Source organism: Anolis sagrei, chromosome 4 (genome assembly GCF_037176765.1).
Source record: "Anolis sagrei isolate rAnoSag1 chromosome 4, rAnoSag1.mat, whole genome shotgun sequence".
NCBI lineage: Eukaryota > Metazoa > Chordata > Lepidosauria > Squamata > Dactyloidae > Anolis > Anolis sagrei.
The window spans coordinates 196590602-196614687 of NC_090024.1; the positions used below are offsets into that span (position 1 = coordinate 196590602).

At 38.0% G+C, this 24086-nt stretch overlaps 1 protein-coding gene across 1 annotated transcript; it reads left to right on the plus strand.

Moving 5' to 3' along the window:
- Positions 1-1943: 1943 nt before the first annotated feature.
- Positions 1944-22786, plus strand: LOC132772632 (zona pellucida sperm-binding protein 3 receptor-like). The gene is made up of 13 exons (XM_067467062.1): positions 1944-2024; positions 2628-2813; positions 2958-3060; positions 4326-4411; positions 8383-8565; positions 11616-11807; positions 12826-13017; positions 16768-16794; positions 18016-18082; positions 18187-18249; positions 20785-20826; positions 21854-21896; positions 22426-22786. Exons 2-12 carry the CDS (start codon positions 2645-2647, stop codon positions 21858-21860), a joined length of 1131 nt encoding a protein of 376 aa, XP_067323163.1. The 5' UTR covers positions 1944-2024; positions 2628-2644; the 3' UTR covers positions 21861-21896; positions 22426-22786.
- The last annotated feature ends 1300 nt before the right edge of the window (positions 22787-24086 follow it).

Consider the following 24086-nt stretch of genomic DNA (forward strand, 5'->3'; position numbering starts at 1 on the left):
TCATGACACATGGAAAAGACACAGGTCGGATTATCTAACCTCATGGATATGGTTCAATGTTCCTGAATGTCTGCTCAGCCAAATCATTTAAGTAAGAATTTTTCCGGTCTTTCGAAAAATGTATATACGGTACGTCTTTGGTGACATCATTTCATGCTCATGTGAATCTTGAAGTCATGTATTGTGAACATCCAACACCAGATTTTGAAAAAGTGTGGGTTGCAATCCATAAATATAAGAGACTGTGTATGATACATAAACTTTGGAAATTGTATTTTATTCTTGATCTTGTTGTTTTGCTGTATATAGTTTCCGAAAAAAAGTTCCACTGATCATTCAAAAATTATTATTTTTGTTTCTGTACCTGCATGGCTTTATGTATGTATTTTTTTCATTTCAGAAACTGTTTGTGCATATCCAGGCCCTCTGAGAAATGGTTCAATCCAAGTCCAACAGGAAAAGTACGACGTTGGCTCAAAAATTACATATTCTTGTGATTTAGGGTAAGATTGCTAAATTGAAAACATATCTTAAACTGATTGTTCAGGACAGGATAAGAGAGGAATCCAACCAAAAGCAGTATCTCAGTTTGATAATGAACATTTCTCTTAATCTGGATAAATCCAACAGTTGGGAGTAGATATATGTTAGAAAGAAATTTCTCACATTGTCAGCTAGGAACTGTAGCAAAGAGAATTACAGCATGAGCTGGTAGCCTCAAGGTGGGACTTCTGGAATGCGCTTTCCTTTGTATCAAGTTTGGAAACTCCAATTAGATCAAAACATGGCAGCCAGACTAATTACAGGAACATCTAAAAATGAGCATATCACATTCATATTAAAATCACTCTAATGGCTGCCATCTACTCTACCATATCAAATCCAGATTATCTGCTTTGAAGCGGATTATATGGCAGTGTAGACTCATATAATCCAGTTCAAAGAAGATAATCTGGATTTATTTATTTATTTATTTATTTATTTTGAGTATTTATATCCCATCCTTTTCACCTCCAAAGAGGGGCCCAGGACAGCGTACAACAGGCAGCCATTTTTTTTAGTGTCAGGAGCGACTTTAGAAACTGCAAGTTGCTTCTGGTGTGAGAGAATTGGCCATCTGCAAGGACATTGCCCAGAGGACACCCAGATTTTTTGCTGTTTGTGGGAGGCTTCTTTCATGTCCCTGCATGGGGAGCTGGAGCTGACAGAGGGAGCTCATCCATGCTCTCCCCGGATCTGACCTGTGGGTCTTCAGTCCTGCTGGCCACTGGGGGCAATATATTAAAAATCACAGTTACAATTAACATAGTTAAATCATTATAAACATTCAATGAAAAACAGTTCACCAGATGAAAACATAATCCAGATCAGTCCATTGCGGTCCACTAAAACATTATCTTCCCAGTTGATCCATCTATTGCACAAACACTTGATACCAAAGCCAGGATTTGAGTTTTATCTGGTCAGGAGGGAGGGGGCGGATCTAATCTGACTGGGGAGGGAGTTCCACAGCTGGGGGGCCACCATGGAGAAGGCCCTGTCTCTCATTCCCACCAGTTGCCACTGTGAAGGAGGTGGGACCGAGAGCAGGGCCTCCCCAAATGATCTTAACATCCTTGGTGGTTCGTAGAGGAAGATAAGATAAGATCTGCTTTGATAATCTGGATTTCATGGCAGTGTAGATTCAGCCTTAGTCAAATGTACAAAGTATTGATTTTGACTTTTAAAGCCCTACATGATTTGGCTCCAGGTTGCCCACAGGATTGCCTTCTCTTGTACAATCCGACCCGAACACGGAGCTCTGGAAGTATGGTCAATGAAGGGCAGAATGGACAAAGGGACTCTGTGTAACATAAAGTCATTATTTATTGGTTCATGCTTCTGAGTTTGCTAGTACATAACTCAGGTTTCATTTTGTTTTGTGTTTCCTTCATATAGATTTAGATTAGTTGGAGAAAGTGCTAGTGAATGCATATATCTAAAAGGAGTGACTAAATGGAACAATTCACTTCCCAGCTGTAATCGTAAGTATCTTAAATTTTATACTAATTTATGTACATAATAATTTGGAAGAAATGCTGATAGAATATAATGGGAGATCTCTTCTAAAATATAATTCCTACATTATACAAGAAATGGAACTGGAAGTGTAAGATTTGCTGTTATACAGTTTGGCTCTTGCAAATGCAACTATCAGTTTCTGAGAAATAAAGATGGCTAATTCCTGATTTCACAATTCTCACCAGCTGTTGTGCAGATTGGTGGAATGGGTCTCGGACATTCTTTTAAATTCTGTTATCCATAGGGGAAGATGTTGTAGGTTTGCTTTATGTGTTCAAGTTCTTTCTGACTTTGAGAAATCCTAAGACAAACCTATGATCACCCAGTAGGTTTATTTGTAGTATTACTGAGATTGTGTAACCCAGAAAGGAAGAGGTTTTCTGGAGAACATTTGACAGGGATATAACAGGGGTATAACAGGAAATTGTTTATAATGTAAATTCAGAGGGATCATCAAATCAGCACAAAAAAAAAGTTGGCTTGTAAAAAAGTATGCTTATCAAGGAAGAGCAGTGTTCTTTTTGTGTATGATAATATTGATTTGTTAATATTTATATTAATTTCAGCCGTAGAGTGTAGATATATGGCAGTCAATTCTGGAATAAGAATAAAAGGAACAGGAGAACCGAATGTCTATGGCAAGATTATTGGATATGAATGCCTGAAATCTGGCTACGTCTTGATTGGAAGTGCCACTAGTCGATGTGATGAGACTGGCAACTGGAACCCTGGGAGCCCCTTTTGTGTAAAAAGTAAGATTACCCCCCCCCCCCAATCAATTATGGATCTTCATTCAGTGATAGTAAACTACTAGTGATTAAGTATTTTATAATGTGCTATTCGACTATATATACTCTGCATGATGCTCATGTGTTTGTTTGTTTTTTTCATTTTAGAAGCTGCTTGTGAATATCCAGGTCCACTGACAAATGGTATAGTTCAAGAAGAACAGAAAGAGTACAAGATTGACTCAGAAGTTACATATTATTGTAATCCAGGGTAAGGCCACTACATAAAGATGCTAAACAAGTGCTAAAATGCATTTTTATCCACTTGTAGTTTTATTCTGAATTCCTTTTGCTGAAGTTGAAAATGCTGCATCATAAACTAATCATTCAGTACAGGATAAAAGAGGAATCCAACTGAAAGCAGTGTCTCAATATGATAATGAACATCTCTCTTAAATGGGTAAAGTCACCAGTGAAGTGTAGAAATGAATGAAATAAATGTCTCACCTTTTCAGCTAGGAGCTGGAGCAAAGAAAACGTTTGGCAGTTTCTGTGAGAGAGCATTTGGGGGGCTTGGGAAACATGTGTTTTTTTATTTAAAAAATTCAAATCAGACTATGAATGCCAGCTTCCTGGACAAAGAAGTTTGTAGCTCTGGAAGTATGGTTGATGAAGAGCAGAATGTATTCTGTGTAACATGAAGTCATAATTTATTTGTCCACGCGTTTCTATTCGCTAGTGCAATGGTTCTCAACCTTCCTAATGCCGTGACCCCTTAATACAGTCCCTCATGTTGTGGTGACCCCCAACCATAATATTGTTTTCTTTGCTACTTCATAACAGTCATTTTACTACTGTTATAAATCATAACGTAAATATCTGATATGCAGGATGCATTTTCATTAACTGGACCAAACTGGGCACAAATACCCAAATACACCCAAATGTGAATGCTAGTGGGGTTGAGGGAGGATTCATTTTGTAATTTGGGAGTTGTAGCTGCTGGGATTTATAGTTCACTTGTAATCAAAGAGCATTCTGAACTCCACCAGCGATGGATTTGAACCAAACTTGGCTCCCATGACCAATGGAAAACACTGGAAGGGTTTGATGGGCATTGACCTTGAGTTTGGGAGCTGTAGTTCACCTATATCCAGAGGGCACTGTGGACTCATTCAATGATGGATCTGGACCAAACTTGGCACGAATACTCAATATGCCCAAATGTGAACACTGGTGGAATCTGGGGAAAATAGATCTTGACATTTGGGAGTTGTAGTTGCTGGGATTTATAGTTCATTACAATCAAAGAACATTCCAAACTCCACCAACGATAAAATTGGCTCAAACTTTCCACATGGAATCCCCATGACCATCAGAAAATACTGTGTTTTCTTATGGTCTTTGGCGACCCCTCTGACACCCCCTTGCGACCCCCTCAGGGGTCCCGACCCCCAGGTTGAGAAACACTGCGCTAGTGCGTTACTCAGATTTCTAAATAGGTTGATAATTTAGTTTGGTATTTCCTGCATATAGGTTTACATTAGTTGGAGAAAGAACTAGCAAGTGTGTGTTTCAAGAAAAAGAGATGAAATGGAGCACTTCACTTCCCAGCTGTGAATGTAAGTATGTTACATTCTATACTAATATATGTGCATAATTAATTGGGAGTAATGCTGATAGAACATAATGGGAGATCTTTTCCAAAATGTAATTACATAATGGTTGCTGTGGAGATTGAAGGAATGGGAGAAGAAAGTGGCGACTGACACTTTGAATCAAGGAAGGGTTCCAGCATCCCTAAAAAGAGCAGCAGTAAGCTTTTGTCAGAAACCCTCTCAACTGTGACTTATTGGATAATTTCAGATGGCCAGTCTTAGATACTTTGTTCTTGGGAAAGATGGTAGAGGTGATGTTTCAGTATAAGGCAGTTGTTCTCAACCTATGGGTCCCCAGGTGTTTTGGCCTACAACTCCCAGAAACCCCAGTCAATTTCTGGGAGTTGAAGGCCAAAACATCTGGGGACCCACAGGTCGAGAACCACTGGTGTAAGGGATTATTGGTTGAGAACCATCACAGTTTGTTTGGCTATGGGCTTAAGGCAGCTTTAACTACATTGTTGGGTGATCTACAGTAAGAACTGGACATATGAAGGACGAACCTGTCGGTTCTTCTGAATGTCCTGGCGGTTTTTGAGGCTAGCATGCATGATAATATTCTGGATAGATTCTTTGGCAGGATAGGTGTTTTACAAGACTAAGATACTTCTTGGAGGTGTGACGTAAGAACGCATTGCTGAAAAAAATCTGTTCAACTATGGTCTGTAGGTTCCCTCTATTCATCTAGGTTATTTATAGGTACATGCAACTCTCTTGTTGCAAGAACTTCTCTGTCTGTTTCCAGACACAAAGATTCTGGTTAAGAGTAGAAAACTCCTTTATGACTTGATCTTTCAAGTCACTAATGAATCCACTTTAACTGTCTTGGCTCAGTGCTATGAGGTCATGGGGGCTGTAGCTTGGGATAATGGGAGTTGTCAAAGAATGCTGATGCCAAACTACCAAACTACAAATCCTAGGATTGCTTAGCACTGAGCCCTGGTCATGTAATTAGAGATGGTATCCATCTGATAGAGGCACCAGGTGCTCCTGAATCAGCTTCCTTGTTTGCTTTGGCTCAGCACTAACATTACTGTATTATGTGAATCTAATGCACATTTTAATTTTGGGAAGTTACTTTATCCCAAAAAGGTGAGCATTAGATTTGAATAAATACGATATAACTTCCTGTACAAGATAGCTGGGCATTGGGATCTTCGGAGAAGCCTTTCTCTAGGTCTTGCCACAATCAGAAGCACATCTTGTGTCTATTCATAGGTTGGGGAACTTTTCCAAGGTAACATAGGTCGCTTCTCTCTCTGTTATCCTTGTACAAGTTGAGTCTCCTTTTCCTTTAAATCTGTAAGATTCCACCCTTCTCCCCCACCCCAACTTTTTGCTGCTTCTCCCACTTCTGCCTTTGAGGAAAGAGAGCTGGTTATACATTCAGCTCCCACTAATATTTTTTTTCTCAAAGAGAACTTGCTCCACCACAGCCTGACATCTGATGCAGAAAAAGGAGTTGGGGAGGACTTTGGATTCTGCTGTTGGAGGGTCCTTCCAGACAGGCCCAATACCCCAGGATCTGATCCCAGGTTTTCTGTTTATCCCAGATTATCTGGCAGTGTTGACTCAAATAATCCAGTTTAAAGCAGAAAATCTGGGATCAGATCCTGAGATGTAGGGCCTGTCTGGAAGAGCCTGAACATACGTATTTCTACTTTAAAAAACATTAGTTAAATTCCACTTAGTTCCACACTTAAAATCTGGGACTCCACTGGGCTCACTACATTAGTTTGGGTCCAAGTGTAGTTTTTCAGTCTTTTAAACGTAGTGGGCAGAAGTCTTTTTCAATGTATCAGGAAGAGGTGAGGAAATTGATTTTCCTCAATTATCTGTTTGTTTTGCCAGATTTCTAATGAAGTAGCATTTGTTGCTCCCAGTTGAAAATGTGGGAGGGAAAGTTGTGGGAGGAGTTAAAACATCCGCTCTGGTTAGGAAGAGTTCAGTCACTGCCATTTCCTAGGTCTTTGCCAAAACAATTTCTTTTATAAAAAAAAATCCCTTAGAAATAAGCCCCACTGAGTTCAATTAAATTTTAACACCTTTCAGGGCTGTCTAGCTATGTTCCAGAAGCATTATCTCATCATGATCAGAGGCAAGTGGGAATAATGCAATTGGCCACCTTGATTAGCATAGAATAGACTTGCAGCTTCCAAGCCTGGCTGCAACAATGATGCCACTTTCCAGATCTTTGGGATTCAGAAGCTGGAGTATATGACAGTGTAGATGGGGCCTTAGATAATATCACTTCAAGATAAATTTCCTTAGAAATAAGCCCTACTGAGTTCAGTTAAATCAGGGGTCCTCAAACTATGGCCCGGGGGCCGAATGCGGCCCTCCAAGGTCATTTACCCGGCCCTCGCTCAGGGTCAACCTAAGTCTGAAATGACTTGAAAGCACAAAACAACAACAACAACAACAATCCTATCTCATCAGCCAAAAGCAGGCCAACACTTCCCAATGAAATACTAATAAGTTTATATTTGTTAAAACTGTTTTTCATTTTAATTATTGTATTGTTCTAAAGTATTTTTGCACTACAAATAAGATACATTCATTCATTTTTTTTTCAAATTATAATCCGGCCCTCCAACAGTTTGAGGGACTATGACCTGGCCCTCTGTGTAAAAAGTTTGTGGACCCCTGAGTTAAACTCTAGAACTTTTCAGGGCTGTCTGGCCATGTTCCAGAAGCATTATTCCCTGATGTTTCACCCACATCAGTGGTAGGCATTATCTGTGGGAAGTGAGAATGTAGCAATTTGAATAGCCTTGCAGCTTCAAAGCCTGACTGCCATATGCAATGATGCAAGTATCCAGATCTTTGGAATTCAGAAGCTGGTGTATATGGCAGTGTAGATGGGGCCCTACACTGTAGATGCGGCCCCCACTTTTCAGAGGCAAGTGGGAGTAATGCAATTGGCCACCTTGATTATTATTGAATAGCCTTGCAGCTTCAAAGCCTGACTGCCATTATGCAATGACGCAAGTATCCAGATTGTTGGGATTCAGAAGCTGGTGTATATGGCAGTGTAGATGGGGTCCTACACTGTAGATGGGGTCCCTACTTATCAGAGGCAAGTGGGAGTAATGCAATTGGCGGCTTTGATTATCATTGAATAGCCTTGCAGTTTCAAAGCTTGGCTGCCATTATGCAATGATGCAAGTATTCCCTAGTCTGCTGCTGCTATTGACTGCTGTGTAGAGACAGTAGCAATAAAGACTATGCAAAAAAGCCGAGCAAAATTAAACCAATGTGGTAAAAGATTGGGAAAACACCCCTTTCCCCCCAAAATGGAGTTAGACAAAACTCTCCTCTCCTCATTCAAACACTTCCCAGTTTAATGTAGTGAAGTCCTCAGAGAGAGAGAAAAATCCAAATTCTTCCAACTATTTTACCAATCCACATTTCCTTCCACATAGAAATTATGATAGTGATTCAAAAACAATATGATAGGGTTTTTTTTAAAAAATATTGTTACCCATGAGAAAGTAAGCTGTGGGTTTGTTGTAGGTGTTCAAGTTCTTTCTGACTTATGGGAACCCTGAGGTGAACCTAACATGGGTTTTCTGGGAAAGATTTCCCATAGCTGAGTTGGCCTCCAGACTTGTAGTCCAATGTTCAATCCATTACATGATGCTGTCTCTCTGATCAGAAGATACTATATTATATTTATTTGTAACATTGCTAACTGATATTGTAGAATCCAGGAAGAAAGAACTTTTTCAAGAGAGTATATGTCAGGGATTCAACAGGAGTCAAAAATAATATACATTCAAAGAACATCAAGATTTATAAAATCCAACATTTCAGAAATGAAGTCAGCAAAAATGCTGTCTTGTAAGAAAATATATATGTCAAGAAGCATCAGTATTCTATTGTTGGGCATGAGAGTGTTAGTTTATTAATATATATGTTTATGTTCTTTTCAGCGGGAAAGTGTAAAAATCCAGAAGTCAGACACGGAATAAGGTTAACGGGATTAGACTCATTTCATGCATATGGCCAGACTGTTACATATGAATGCAAAATTGGGTACTATATGGTTGGAAGTTACATTAGTCGATGTGAAGAGAATGGTACCTGGTACCCTAAGATACCAACTTGTGAAAAAAGTAAGTTTTTTTTAAAAAAATGTTATCAATTACAGGCAGTCTCTGAGTTACAAACATCTGACTTACATACAACTCCTAATTGCAAATGGGAGTAGGACAACAGGAAGTAAGCGGAATCTTCCCCTAGGAAATGAAACTCACTCCTGCAAGAGTTATCATAGGACAGGTATCTCCACAGAAGCTTTATCACCAATCCTTGTTTCCATGATAATTCACAATTTTCAAAATCCAAGTGTAACGGGGACGGAAAGTGAGGGGAAATCTTCTGAAAAGGGGCAGAGACTGCAAACCAAACATTAAGTAAAGGTAAAGGTTTCCCCTTGACATATGTCTAGTCATGTCCTACCCTGGGGGTGGTGCTCATCTCCATTTCTAAGCTGAAGAGCTGGCGTTGTCCGTAGACATCTCCTAGGTCATATGGCCAGCCTGACTGCATTACCTTCCTGCCAAAGCATTACAGTGTGTTAACTCTTTCCTATGCTATCCAAAGCTAAAAAATAATTTGGCTGGAGTTACACTTTAAAAATGTCCCTGTTCCAACATGTTTTGTTTACAGGAACAAAAGAGCAAACCTACAGAACATATCACGTTCTTAACACAGGGACTGCCTGCATGGTTCTTCGTTCACTGATTAAGGAATTTATAATTCACAATAAGTTCCCCTACTATACTCATTATGATACTTGTCTTACAGGTTGAGTTTTTCAGTAGACTACAATAAATTTGTGAGATCTCTCCCCTCCCCCGCAAATTGCTTTGATATGGAAGAAATAGGGGCACATATGCTAGCCTTTAAAAAGCAAACATTGTTTTTAATTTGCCTTTTTATCTGAAGATGGGGTGGTTAAGCTTTGTTTACAGGAACAATAGGCACATTGAAATACTTTACATAAACTTTTGTGGGAGAAATGCCTGGTGTGCCACTTTTCCTGCTTTTGCATCAACAGTTTTTTTGTCTTTGGGGTGAGCTCCTCCGTTTCCTCTTCCACCAAGGCTGCATCCCCTGGAAGTGCCTCTCATAGCACAGCAGAGCGAGCTGCACAAGTTCCCTTTTTGTGGAGGCCAATCTCAGTTCAGACTTTGACCCTGATGTGGCTGAGGGAATGAAGATTGCAGAAAAGGTCCTTGAAGACTGTTCAGAAGCAAGCGCAGAGGACAAGGCGTATCCCTGGCAGCCTCTTCTTCAGTCATGCTTAATAATTCCTCTCAGTTGAGCTTTCTATGGGAGCAATGTTTTTGGGTGTCAACAAAAACTGTAGCTCTTGGTTCTTGAAGTAGCAGATGTGTGCCTCTAGTGGTGACACTTGAGAGGGAATGGCATGTAGACTGGATATTTAGAGAGCCCTAAAAGTTTATATGAGGCACTAGGCTTGGGCCCAAATTGGTTTGAACAAAAATGATTTGTAATATTCAGTGGTCCATGTTATATAATACCTGAAACCAATATGGGGAGGAGGGAACCACAAAGCCTGGTAAAATGGATTAATGGAACTGGATTTTATCAACTTCTGGAGAGGATGGAGTTAAGTCCGATATACCTGAGGCAGGAGTCTGCTGTGGGGCTTCTGAAGAAGATGGGATTATTGCAGCATCCTTTTCTCCCTCTCTGGTAGAAGCACTGTTTGTTCATTTTTTTTGGAAAGTTTCCTAGGCTCCTCCACCAGAGAAGGCCCTGCTGGAAACTCGCTTTCCCAGCAGCACTTGCATTGGGCAGGCATTGAAAAGTCTCCGAGTTCCTCTCAGAGAATGATGAGAGAAGTTGCTCTCTCTCTCTCTCTGTTTCTCATCCAACAAAAAGCCTTGCTTTGATTGGCAGAGAATGGACACAACCAGTAACTACAATTCCCAGAACCCTCTTTTGCGGTTTGTCTTATTTTAAAAATGTTATGGTTTAAACTTAAATTAATTCTAAAAAGTCCATAGATAGGTGAATTGTTTCAAAACTTGGCAAGCCTGCAGTTGTAAATGGGGTCTAAAACTGAGGTAGGTTTCATGCAGATATGCCTTAAAATGACTGAACATTGAGCCTTTACATTTTCCTATTGTAGCTAATGGGCTGAATATTTGCCAAATGAAAATCATATCTGCTGCTGTATCTGCTGCTTTTTCACTCATTTCCTTGGAGGAGTGTTGGTTGAAACATTTGGGCACAACCTTAATCTCCACCAAATATTGTTTGTATCTGCGAGGGTTTCCTTTGGCAGGAGAGTTTGCCAGCAAGTGGTCCGAATTTCATTTTATTTCTGTCACTTCTTCCTTGCTGCCTTCTTCCTCCTGACACAGACAGTTAGGTAGATCCCATTCCTGGAATCGTTTCTTTCTATTGGCAGAGAATGGTACATTCAGAACTTATTAGGAAGACCCATTCTTGCCAAGAAGATGGGAACATCCAGCCCCACCCTCTTGAAAGCAAGGCTCTTCTTTCCTTTTTTGTTCTGTCTTTGGCTTTTGCACGGAACTGCATGAAGATGCTATGGAGTCAATGGAAGATAATTTGGTTCTATGTTCCGTTGCTTCAATTGGGTGGAGAAAAAGTCAACCTATTCCTTGATTTCTCTTTTTCCTATGCAAGAATGGACCTTCACAGTAAATTCCCAATGTATCATTCCATAATCATTTCTTTGTTTTCTTCTCAGCATGTGCTTTCTGTTATATTAATGAAAGGTAAAGCTGCAAGAACCTAAGGAAGGTCTTGATACTTAAGAGAATGGTCTCTTGGCCTGGGTCCCCTTTCTGAGATACTGTGGCTAATCCTAAGTTCCAAAATCCTGTCTAGAGATAGGAGGAGCCTTTTATAAATGTTTTCCTTTCTCTTTTTACTTTCAGTGTTGTGTAAACTTAGCATTGTTACAATTTCCAGTTATAATTCACATTAGTTTTTTTAGTTAATTTGATAAGAAATTTTGATAAGACGTCAGAAACTGAAATTAATACATGTTGAGAATGATTTCTCTATTTTCTTTTTGTTATGTGCCTCTTGTTTTTTTTTATAATTTTGTGGAATCATGGACCTCCTATTTTATAACTTTCTGTAAACTTCTTTGCTGCAGTTAGTCCAGAAGTATGTGGTGCTCCATTCATTGTAAATGGAACAGTACAGATGTTGCTATCTACATACGTGATTGGAATGGGTATCACTATAATCTGCAATGAGGATAATTCTTTTCTGGACGACACAACGGAGATGACTACAGAATGCCTAGGCTACAATGTGTGGGATCCTCCTGTGAAACCTTGTTTGTGTAGGTATATATTCAGTTCTGAGGTATCAACATATGTTGGTCTAAGTTGAGGGGACATACTCAAGACCCCCAAAAGGCACACTGCCTGATTTTGGGTTCCTTTGGATGGATGCAGCTCTTTTTTATGGCCACCATTCTATCATTTATGGCAGGGATGGGTCAGGGGAGATGGGGCCAATTACACCACTTGATCCCCGTGTGGGCCACACTCCCCACAGTAATCCAAAATAATTCTTCTTTAACCCTTCTCAAAATAGTAACAAGGAGTAATATTGCATCAATTCTCATTGCCATTCTGAGAGACAACGCAGAGCAAAACAGGTACTTGATGGTAGTATGAAGTTCTGGGATGATGGTATAAGTGAATTTCACTGCATAAAAGTTATTATCTTATTAGGGAATCCTCACCTATGTTTTTAGATTAAAATCTGCCAATTTATTTATTTCAAACATTTATATCCCATCCTTCTCAGGGCAGGTCACATCTGGCAACCATTAGATGTCAAAGAAACAATTATAATAGCATTAACAATTAAAGCTATTAGTTGAAAACATCAATTATAAACATCAATTTCAAAACAAATCCAAATCCAAAGTCACAATCTGAAGTCTGTCCATTGTCGGTCACATAAGTCATTTATATTATTATCGCTGTGTCTGCTACTCAAATGCTTGGTTCCACAACCATGATTTAAGTTTTTTCCTAAAGGATAGAAGGGAGGGGACCAATCTAATTTCATTAGGGAGGGAGTTCCACAGATGGGGGCCACCACTGAGAAGGGCCTGTCTCTCATCCCCACCAATCATGAAAATCAGGGATTTTTCATCCAAGAGAATCAAGGATACACCTTAAATCTAGATACCAGGATAGCTTTTGTATGAACTCTTAGGTTGAAAAATCTGGATCACATTATAGGAATTCTTTTCATAAAATGAGTTACCTTTGCAAACACGTTGCTTTGTTTTTGGTTGGTTTTTTTGCTTTGTTTTGTTAATAATTGTTTATTTGCATTTTCAGCTACGACATCACCTGACATATCTCCACTGACGATTTATAATGGTGCAATCATAGAGGGAAAGAAAAGACACTATCGGCCTGGAGATAGTGTTGTTGTTTCATGTAATGCTGGCTATACATTAATAGGGCCATCTACCATACGCTACATTGGGGGGAAAAAGTGGACACCTTATATGCCAACCTGTTCTCTGAGTATGTATAAGATTTGTAAATAGATGTTGTAGGAAAACTTGTATTTCCTGTCACTCTTATTTTTCCTCAGAAATAGGCGGGTTTTTTTAGTAAAATGTTTAAAGCAGACTTCAACAAAAATTTACTGACCCTTTTTAATACGATTTCCTGTACAAAAAGAGAATAATTTGATCGCATGAATTAGAAAGAAGGCATTTGGGGCGCTTCTACAGTGGCACAAAATGCAGCTCATTTTGGCCACATGTTGGTGCTTCTTTGGGGGAGTAGCAATGGCGGTTTAGAGCCCTTTTCTCTGTGCCACAATGTTGGCCAAAGCTCCTAATTACTGAGAAATTTTAAAAAATGTATTATAGTAAATGATATAGTTTTACAACCATGTTGTTGTTCATTCGTTCAGTCGTCTCCAACTCTTCGTGACCTCATGGACCAGCCCACGCCAGAGCTCCCTGTCAGCCGTTACCACCCACAGCTCCCTCAAGGTCAGTCCAGTCACTTCAAGGATGCCATCCATCCATCTTGCCCTTGGTCGGCCCCTCTTCCTTTTGCCTTCCACTTTCCCCAGCATAATTGTCTTCTCTAGGCTTTGCTGTCTCCTCATGATGTGGCCAAAGTACTTCAACTTTGTCTCTAGTATCTTTCCCTCCAGTGGGCAGTCGGGCTTTATTTCCTGGAGGATGGACTGGTTGGATCTTCTCGCAGTCCAAGGCACTCTCAGCACTTTCCTCCAACACCACAGCTCAAAAGCATCGATCTTCCTTCGCTCAGCCTTCCCTAAGGTCCAGCTCTCACATCCGTAGGTGACTACAGGGAATACCATGGCTTTGACTAGGCGGATCTTTGTTGCCAGTCTGATGTCTCTACTCTTCACTATTTTATCGAGACTGGACATTGCTCTCCTCCCAAGAAGTAAGCGTCTTCTGATTTCCTGGCTACAGTCTGCATCTGCAGTAATCTTTGCACCTAGAAATACAAAGTCTGTCACGGCCTCCACGGTTTCTCCCTCTATTTTCCAGTTGTCAATCATTCTTGTTGCCATAATCTTGGTTTTTTTGACGTTTAGCTGCAACCCGGCTTTTGCGCTTTCTTCTTTCACCTTGATTAGAAGGCTCCTCAGCTCCTCCTCGCTTTCGGCCATCAGAGTGGTGTCATCTACATATCTGAGGTTGTTAATGTTTCTTCCAGCAATTTTCACCCCAGCTTTGCATTCATCAAGCCCTGCACATCGCATGATGTGTTCTGCATACAAGTTAAAAAGGTTGGGTGAGAGTATGCAGCCTTGCCGTACGCCTTTCCCAATCTTGAACCAGTCTTGTTCCGTGGTCAGTTCTTACTGTTGCTACTTGGTCCTTGTACAGATTCCTCAGGAGAGAGACAAGGTGCCTTGGGATGCCCATCCCACTAAGAACTTGCCACAATTTATTATGATCCACACAGTCAAAGGCTTTAGAATAGTCAATGAAGCAGAAGTAGATGTTTTTCTGAAACTCCCTGCCTTTCTCCATTATCCAGCGGATATTGGCAATCTGGTCTCTTGTTCCTCTGCCTTTTCTAAACCCAGCTTGAACATCTGGCAACTCTCGCTCCATGTATTGCTGGAGTCTTCCTTGCAGGATCTTGAGCATTACCTTACTGGCATTGAGAAATAAGGGCCACTGTACGGAAGTTTGAGCAGTCTTTCGCATTTCCCTTTTTTGGTATGGGGATATAAGTTGATTTTTTCCAGTCTGATGGCCATTCTTGTGTTTTCCATATTTGCTGGCATATGGCATGCATCACCTTGACAGCATCATCTTTTAAGATTTTAAACAGTTCAGCTGGGATCCCGTCGTCTCCTGCTGCCTTGTTGTTAGCAATGCTTCTTAAGGCCCATTCAACCTCACTCCTCAGGATGTCTGGTTCTAATTCATTCACCACACCGTCATAACTATCCTCAATATTATTATCCTTCCTATACAGATCTTCTGTATAGTCTCGCCACCTTCTCTTGATCTCTTCAGCTTCTGTTAGGTCCCTGCCATCTTTGTTTCTTATCATACCAATTTTTGCCTGAAATTTACCTCCAATGTTTCTAATTTTCTGGAAGAGGTCTCTTGTCCTTCCTATTCTGTTGTCTTCTTCCACTTCCATGCATTGCTTATTTAAAAATAGTTCCTTATCTCTTCTGGCTAACCTCTGGAATTGCGCATTTAACTGGGCATATCTCCCCTTATCACTGTTTCCTTTTGCTTTCCTCCTTTCTTGGGCTACTTCCAGTGTCTCAGCAGACAACCATTTTGCCTTCTTGGTTTTCTTTTTCTTTGGAACGTACTTTGTTGCCGTCTCCTGAACAATGTCGCGGACTTCTGTCCATAGTTCTTCTGGGACTCTGTTTACTATATCTAGTCCTTCAAATCTGTTCTTCACTTCCACTGTATAATCGCTAGGAATGTTAGTGAGATCATATCTAACTGGTCTGTGTATTTTCCCTGATCTCTTTAGTTTTATTCTAAATTGGGCAATAAGAAGTTCGTGATCTGAGCTACAGTCAGCCCCAGGTCTTGTTTTCACTGACTGGATGGATGTCCGCCACCTTTGGCTGCAAAGGATGTAGTCAATCTGATTTCGGTGTTGACCATCTGGTGAGGTCCATGTATAAAGTCGTCTTTTAGGTTGTTGGAAGAGAGTATTCATTATACACAGCGAGTTTTCCTGGCAAAATTCTATCAGCCTGCGTCCCGCTACATTTTGTTCTCCCAGACCATGCTTGCCTGTGATCCCAGTTGTCATTTGACTTCCCACCTTGGCATTCCAGTCTCCTGTAATGAAAATAATGTCTCTTTTTGGTGTATTATCCAGTAGGTCCTGCAGATCCTCATAAAACTGATCTACTTCTGCTTCTTCAGCAGCTGTGGTTGGGGCGTATATTTGGATCACTGTAATGTTGAAAGGCTTTCCTTGCACTCGAATTGAGATCATTCTGTCATTTTTTGGGTTGTATCCAAGCACCACTTTAGCAAATTTCTTATTAATTATAAAGGCTACTCCATTTCTTCTATGTTCCTCTTGTCTGCAGTAGTAGATCTGGTGGTCATCTGATGTGAAGTGGCCCATTCCAGTCCATTTCAGTTCGCTGACCCCCAGAATGTCTATCTTTAGTCTTGACATCTCACCAATAACAACATCCAATTTGCCCTGGCTCATAGATCTTACATTCCAGGTTCCTATGGTGTGTTGATCTTTAGAGCATCGGATTCGTCGTTCACCTCCAGTACCGTCGGCCGCTAGCCTTCCTTTCGGCTTTGAGCTAGCTGCGTCATCACATCTGGGGCTAGTTGAACTTATCCTCTGCTCCTCCCCAGTAGCATTTTGGCCATCTTCCGACCTGGGAGTCCCATCTTCCAATGGCATACCGACATATCTCTGATTGTACTGGTCCATTTAGTTTTCTTGGCAAGGATACTGGAGTGGTTTGCCATTGCCTTCCCCAGGGATCACGCTTGGTCTGACCTCTCTGCCACAACCGTCCCGTCTTGGGTGGCCCTTCACGGTTTCACTCATGACATCATTGAGGTGCTCAAGCTCCAGCGCCCCGACAAGGCGGTGATCCTTTGCTGGAGTTTACAACCATATTGGCTGTGAAATATTCTAATGTTTTGGCATGTAGTATTTCAGATAAGACTGCCTTTCTAATATACATTCCATTTTTAGAGAGCAAACTTTTAAAAACTATAAAAAATAAACTAACTTTTCACAACTTTCTCCCTTCTTTAGATTTTCTCCTTGTGATGCTGATAATTGGTATGTATGTATTGCAAAAACAACAAAGACTATTGTGGCACTTTTAGTGCATTAGCTTTGTCAGCATTTCCTATTTTAAATCAACCTTGTTTGACTTAGAATAATTTATGGAATTATCCAAATAATTGATTTTCAGATTAATGAGATCTAAATGCTGGCTGAGTAGCAAAATTGTTCCATGAAACCTGAAGAATGAATTATTTTAGTCCTTTTTACACTTCAAAGCATCTTTAATAGCCTCATTTGTTTTGCTTCACTTACAGTGACTTCTATTTTCAATCCTTTAATTGATTTCATGTTTCTAATTTCAGTTAATTTGAGAAAACATATATAGGTCAAGCCGTATGAAGTCATGTATTACTTTTCAGATTTTTTTTCATGTTAGAAGCAACTTGAGAAACTGCAAGTCACTTCTTGTGTGAGAGAATTGGCTGTCTGCAAGGACATTGCCCAGGGGACACTTGGATGTTTTACCATCCTGTGGGAGGCTTCCCTCATGTCCCGTCATGGGAAGCTGGAACTGACAGATGGGAGCTTACCCCCTCTTGTGGATTCAAACTGCTGACCTTCAGGTCAGCGGTTCAGCCATCACAAGGGTTTAACCCATTGTTCCACCTCAGCTCCTTAGATGAATATTCTGCTTTTTTATGAGATTGTTATGAGATTAGAATTAGATGTTTGATTAGAAATTCTTGGTAAACTCCGATGTTGCCTTTGGGCTTCATATTTCTTTTGGGTGTGCCTTTTTAGATGGTTTACATTTTGAGAGTCACTTTAGTCTGATCTAGTAATTGTAATTCTTGACATGCATTTTACAAATATTGGATTTGTAGGCTTCCCCTATTTTTCCAATGATAGGTCCAGGGAGAAGCCTGTATTTTCAAAACTTTGACACAGATTGCTGAAAAGACAAGTAACACAGGATTATGTTTTCTTTGCTTTGTTCGTTCACTGAATGGGGGCAGTTCAAGTATTGATATTATAAGTTTTTTGAAAGACCTCTTGTTTTGGAATCGACAATATAAATGCTTTGACCGTGTATTTTTATCTTAAGGTGTTTAGTGCTGGGATAAATCACATAGTCCTACAGTATGTGAGGAAAAGTTAATAATAGCCCTCCTTTATTTATTTTAATTGGTGAAAGTGCTACTACGTAATAAAATAAGATAAATACTCTGGTTGGTTCTTTTAAAAATATCTTCCCTCCCTTTTTTCTTATAGTATTTTTACTCATGCTTTGTTGGCTGCTGATAGATTGGGGTTACAGGAAATACTTTACACAAAATAAGTAAGTATTATTAACTCTTCCTTCCTTCCTTCCTTCCTTCCTTCCTTCCTTCCTTCCTTCCTGTCATGCATCATTTACACAGTGTGTTTCCTTCAATATTTCAGAAATGAAAGCGTGGAGACGCTTACTGAAGTTACATCAAAGCCTACTGAAGTAATATCAGATCAGTAAGTTGGCAAATGTACAAGATGAAAGAAGCTGCAACAATTTTCCCTTTGTCTGATCTTAATGAGAAGAGCAAGATTGTGTCCCTTCCTCTCCTCTTCTCCCTTGCCTTCTGCTGTATTCATTTGAACTCTGTTGGCAGCATTTGAAGTGAGCAAAGGCCGTGGAGGAAGTAGCCTTAGAAGGTGAAAGAAACTGGGACATTTTCAGAACAGCTTTTTAAAGTAGGACAACAGAGGGTTAATTGTGACATTTAAAAAAATATATATAATTTTATTTGGTTATGCAGATACATTATAATAATTACAATTGCATTTCTATACTTATCTATTACTTATACATATCCATTTTTCCCTTTGCCTTTCCCTTCCTCCCCCTGGAAACACTTATACCTCTGCTCTGTATGCTATTTTATTTGTTTGATCATGAAAATTGTCTGATTCAGTTCCTTATATTTTTCTTTTCTTTTTCTTTTCCTCCTCCATTTCGACTCCCAATTCGACCTTAATATATCCATGAGTATATTTTGTTCTCCTTTCAGTGATATAATCTTGTAGCATATAATCTGATAACTATTTAAACCATTTTTAATTTTTAATTTCCTTTGCTCCTTTCATCCAAAAGCTATTGTTGCATGGATTGCTGCTATCATATATTTTATAGTTTGATCCCAAGCTTCGTTTCTACCTATAATTTCTATTTCCTGGGTAAAGAATTGATTTTTATTCAACTCAATTTTTCCCTATTATTTCCTCGATCTCATTCTTAATTTTTAAATAAGTTTTGTAAATTTTTGCAGTCCCATCACTTATGAATAAACCCTCCAATTCCACCACATATATGCCAGCATAATTTTGATGTATTTTTAATTATATGAGCTAATTGCTGTGGGATTTGATACCATTTTGTCAAAAATGTACATTGTGTTTCTTTAGGTGTTTATTTCTTTTTATTGATTCTATCCATTTTAACCTCCTTCTCCTCACTGTTTAATTAATCCTTCCGTAACTCAATCAAAGTAATGTTGAAATTATATTGTTTTTCTATTATTTTTGTATATAAATCCTGCAATACTATTCTCCCTCTCTATTTTCCACTTTAAAATCTGGTATAAGTCTGATTCTGGGCCTTCCTTTCTCTTCCATTCTATGATCATCTAATTTTTTTCATACCATTATAACCAGTTACTTTGTCCAGACTTACCTTTTAACTATTCCCATTCCTTTATTGTTCCATCAAGTTTTAATAAGCATCTAATTTTTGTTATTCTATTCTATTTTATACTTTTTATCATTTTTCCATGTGTTCATTTTGATTATCTAATATTTCTATTGGAAGCAATTCTAACTCATTTATCAGAAATTTATTGAGACTATTGGGCCTCTTTTTAGTTTCTTAACTACATTTTTATCTATTTTTTCCTTCAAACATGAGCCATTTTCCCACCTGTTTATTGATTTTTCCATTCTTAGCCATCTTTTTGACTCACCCAGTTCCAACTCTTATAATGTCACTAGTTGGAAAGCCTCAAAATAGCTTTGTAAACATGGTGCTCCCCATCCTCCACTCTTTTGTGATGAGTAGAATGTCGGATTGGATATTCTACTTTTGTTAGCCCCAACTATCCAGGATTTCATTGAGTTGTCCCATTTCTTTATTATTTTGTTTGGAATATTAAATGGAAGAGTTTGAAAAAGAAACAAAAACTTGGGTAATTTACATATCTTTAGCATGGTTGTACTATCTCGATTCATTTTTTTTCCAATTATATATTTGCTTGCTATTTTTCTCCACAATTGATTATGATTTACATGTATTAAGTTATATAGATTTTGGGGAATATATACTCCCGAGTATTTTAACTTCTCTCCCCCGCCCCCTATTTTACCCCTAGAATATTTTGCACTTTTTAAAACTCTTCTCAAGTTGAATTTTTATGTAGAATATCTGATTTTTAATATGCATAGTTACTTCTGAAATAATCTCATTTTAAAGAATGTTTGCATTAATTCCTTTACAGATTTCTTTGATGATTCTAATAACATCATTGCATCATCTGCATATAAATTCACTTTTACTTTTTCCTTTCCCAATTTATACCCTTTAATTTGATCTTCCTTCCTAATTAAGTTAGCTAAAGGTTCTGTCACCATCGCAAAGAGGATTGGTGAAAGGAGACACTTTTGCTTTGTACCATGTTGAATTTTAATAATTCTTGAATTGGAACCATTAACTATTGTTTCTGCCTGGTTATTTCTATATAATTCTCTAATTATATCACATTCCCCCAAATTTAAATTCCTCACATCAATGAAACAATTATTCATGGTTTACTATATCAAAGATTTTGAAAACATCTAATTTGCTTATGTTTTGTAAAAAGTTTATAGTCTACAATACATAATGTTATTGGTCTATATGAGTTTGGATGGGCCTCCTCCTTATTAGGTTTTAATATTGTTATAATTCACGATCTTTTCCATGTTGCTGGAATTATTTAATTCATCATAATAATATAGTTTCCTTCAACATTTCAGAAATAAAAATGAGGAGCCGATTATCGAAGATTTATCAGATTGGTAAGGTGGCAAATGTACAAGATAATACCAATTTTGCTTTTGACTGATCTTACTGAGAAGGGCAAGATTTTGTTCCTTCCTCTCCTCTTCTTCCTTGTTTTCTTCTGTGTTAATTGAGTGCCAAGTATTTTTAACTCAGTTGGCAGCATTTGAACTAAGCTATGGAGGAAGTAGGAGTAGAAGGTGAAAGAGACTGGGGCATTTTCAAAACAGCTTTTTCAAGTAGGACAGCAGAGGGTTAATTGTGACATTGAGGAATTGAGGAAGCTTGTTTTCTGCAACTCTGGAGACCAGGGCCCCTTCCACACATCTGAATGAAATCCCACATTAACTGCTTTGAACTGGGATATATGGCAGTGTGGACTCATATATTCCCATTCAAAGCAAACATTGTGTGTTATTCTGCCTTGATATTCAGGGTTATATGTCTGTGTGGAAGGGCCCCAGGATAGAGAGCAATGGATTCAAATATCAGAAAAAGAAATTAGGAAGAACATCCTGATAGTAAGAGCTGTTCAGCAGTGGGATATGATGGCATAAAGCAGATAGCTATTTAATTTTATCTGGTGAAAGGAAAAAAGGATTTAGGCTTGGATGCATGATGGAAGGTATTTTATTGGGATTTTATCAGCTACTCCCTTTGGGTAAAACCCTTTAAGATGCCAGGAAGCCCCATATTTACTGGGACATTGTAGATCCCCCAAGGTAATGCCCCAGTGATGTGCTCAGCATTGCCCTCTGGGGAAACAATGCCTGTCATTGAAAGAATTGATTTGTGAAAGCAGAATGCTCACTGTAGTTTCACACCCAAAATTTGGTGACTTAATCACCTTAATTGCTAAATGAGACTTGGTTTTTTTAAAAAACTTAAAGTTCACCTATTAGAATTTGTATTCCAATTTTACAAAGAGGAATGCATTTGTTTATTTTTCTGAATCTTTAATTCTTCTGAGCTAATCATTAAAAAAATCTTTTAAAAATTCTATAAAAAGAGATAATTAATAAGTCTCATGAATCTCCCAAACAGGGAATAATATTGGCTGCAAGAGTCTCCTTCTGTTTTAAGAAAGGTAAGTCCTGTCTTCATTTTGTTTACAGAAACTGATGAGGAACATTAATCTGTGATGCCTTCCTAGTTACTTCCTCTGGCCAGTTTATATCCAATAAATAAAATAATCAAGTGGTTGTAACTTGAAGGCCTGATTTTAATTTGTCCATCTCTGTAGCAGAAAGTGAATCTTGTTTTCTTCAGTTAACAAACATTTCAAAGGTACATGTAGCATAAATTTATTTATATTTATTGCTTGTATATTGATTGTTAGTCCCAACAAAATAAACTCATTGAATCATTGGCAGAATGATAACCATTGTATAGACTGCTTTGGTTCATTGGAACTCTTTCAGTTTGGATTAACAATCGGATTTACATTTAAGGACGTCTGTTCCTCATGAATGCTGTGCCAACTCTCATATTTTGTAGCATAAAGGAATGAGAAATATATTCCAAACATTACACTGTTCTGAACTGGAAAAATCTGTGTGAATACATAAACATGCTTTTATGTTTTATACAACATGAATCCATATTGTTGTTTTCAGGGACTCTTCTGATTTGAGGAAGATTCTCAATAATGCCTAATAAGCTTAATACATACCCTTACATGAAGAAATTATGTGTATCCACGACTATGATGTGAGTAGTTACGTGCTGGTGGGACAATGGTGCCATTTTTTACAGATGCTTTCATGTCACTTTGTGGCTTCTCTGCTATCAAGTCTTCAGTGTTTGAGAAAGGAAACTTGCAATCTCTTATAATTCTACATGGTCAAATGAGTGTTCCTTATAGTTTTGCTAATTTGCATTCAGCCGTATTTTTTCTGTAATTTTCCTTATTTTTTTAAAAAAAATCTAATAAATAAAAATAGTGTCAAAATAAAAAAATCAAATACAAAAATAATTCATAGGTCCAAATATTAGTATATTATACATGCTCAAATATTACTATTTTTTTTTATAGTTTTGCTGATTTGCACTCAGCCATCCTTTTTTGGGCAATTTTTAAAATAAAAATTTAAAAATGCAACTTAAATCCAATAAATAAAAAAATGCAGAAAAAATACACAAAATAAAAACTACAAAAAAATTAAATGTTTAAATGTTAGTATATTTGACATGTCCAAACATGGCTATTCCTTATGGTTTTGTGAATTGGCACTCAGCCAAATTTGGGAGGGGGGGGGAGGTTAATATTTTAAACTACATTTTTAAAGATACAACGTAAATCCTCAAACTTTTTCATTTCACTTTATGGCTTCTTTGCTTTCAAGTCTTGAGTGTTATAAGGAAGAAATTTGTATTTTACATTTAGTTAAACTAAAGTCTCATAATTCTACATGTCCAAACATTACTATGGTTTTGCTGATTTCCACCCAATCACATTTTTTCATAATCTTTATATAAAAATTTCAAAAAACCAAAACCTAAAATAAAAATTACAAAAATTACAAAATTATATATATCTCCCCATCCATCCATCCATCCATCCATCCATCCATGTCTAAATGCTAGTATATTCTATATGTCTAAACATAACTAATTTTGCTGACTGGAACTCAGCCATACCCTCCCCCCCCCCCATTTTTTAAATTAAAAAAGCAATTTAATTCCAGTTAAAAATACAAAATAAAAAAATAATAATCTACATGTCTAAACATTACTATTATTCTGTATGCCCAAACATAGCCTTTGTTTTGCTGACTGGTAATGGTAATGAGCCATATTTTTTTTTATAATTCTTTTAATTAAATTTCCAAAATTGCAACTGAAATCCAATACATTGTTTATTGTTTTGTTTCAATTTATTTGTTTTGCTGATGTGCATTCAGCTGCAGTTTCAAGTTTTTTTTTAATTTTGAAAAATTACAAAAGGATAAAACTTGGAATGTGAGATTGGTGCATTTCATCTCCAAGAACTCAGTTGAGAAGACAAATTGTATATAGGACTGAATATAAATTTTGTACTTATGAAAGACTTAATTAAAGACTTCCAGATTGGAATTGTGATGTTTGTTGCTTTGTAAGAAATAAAATGTCATGCACGTTTTACATCTAAACTGGTAAAAGTGTGCTTATTTATTTATTTATTTATTAATATTCCGCTTTTCTCCCACGGATGGGACTCAAAGCGGCAAACAAATGGTTTGAAAACAACAATTACATAATTCAAGAAGACAACCAAGTAAACAAAAAATAAACACAT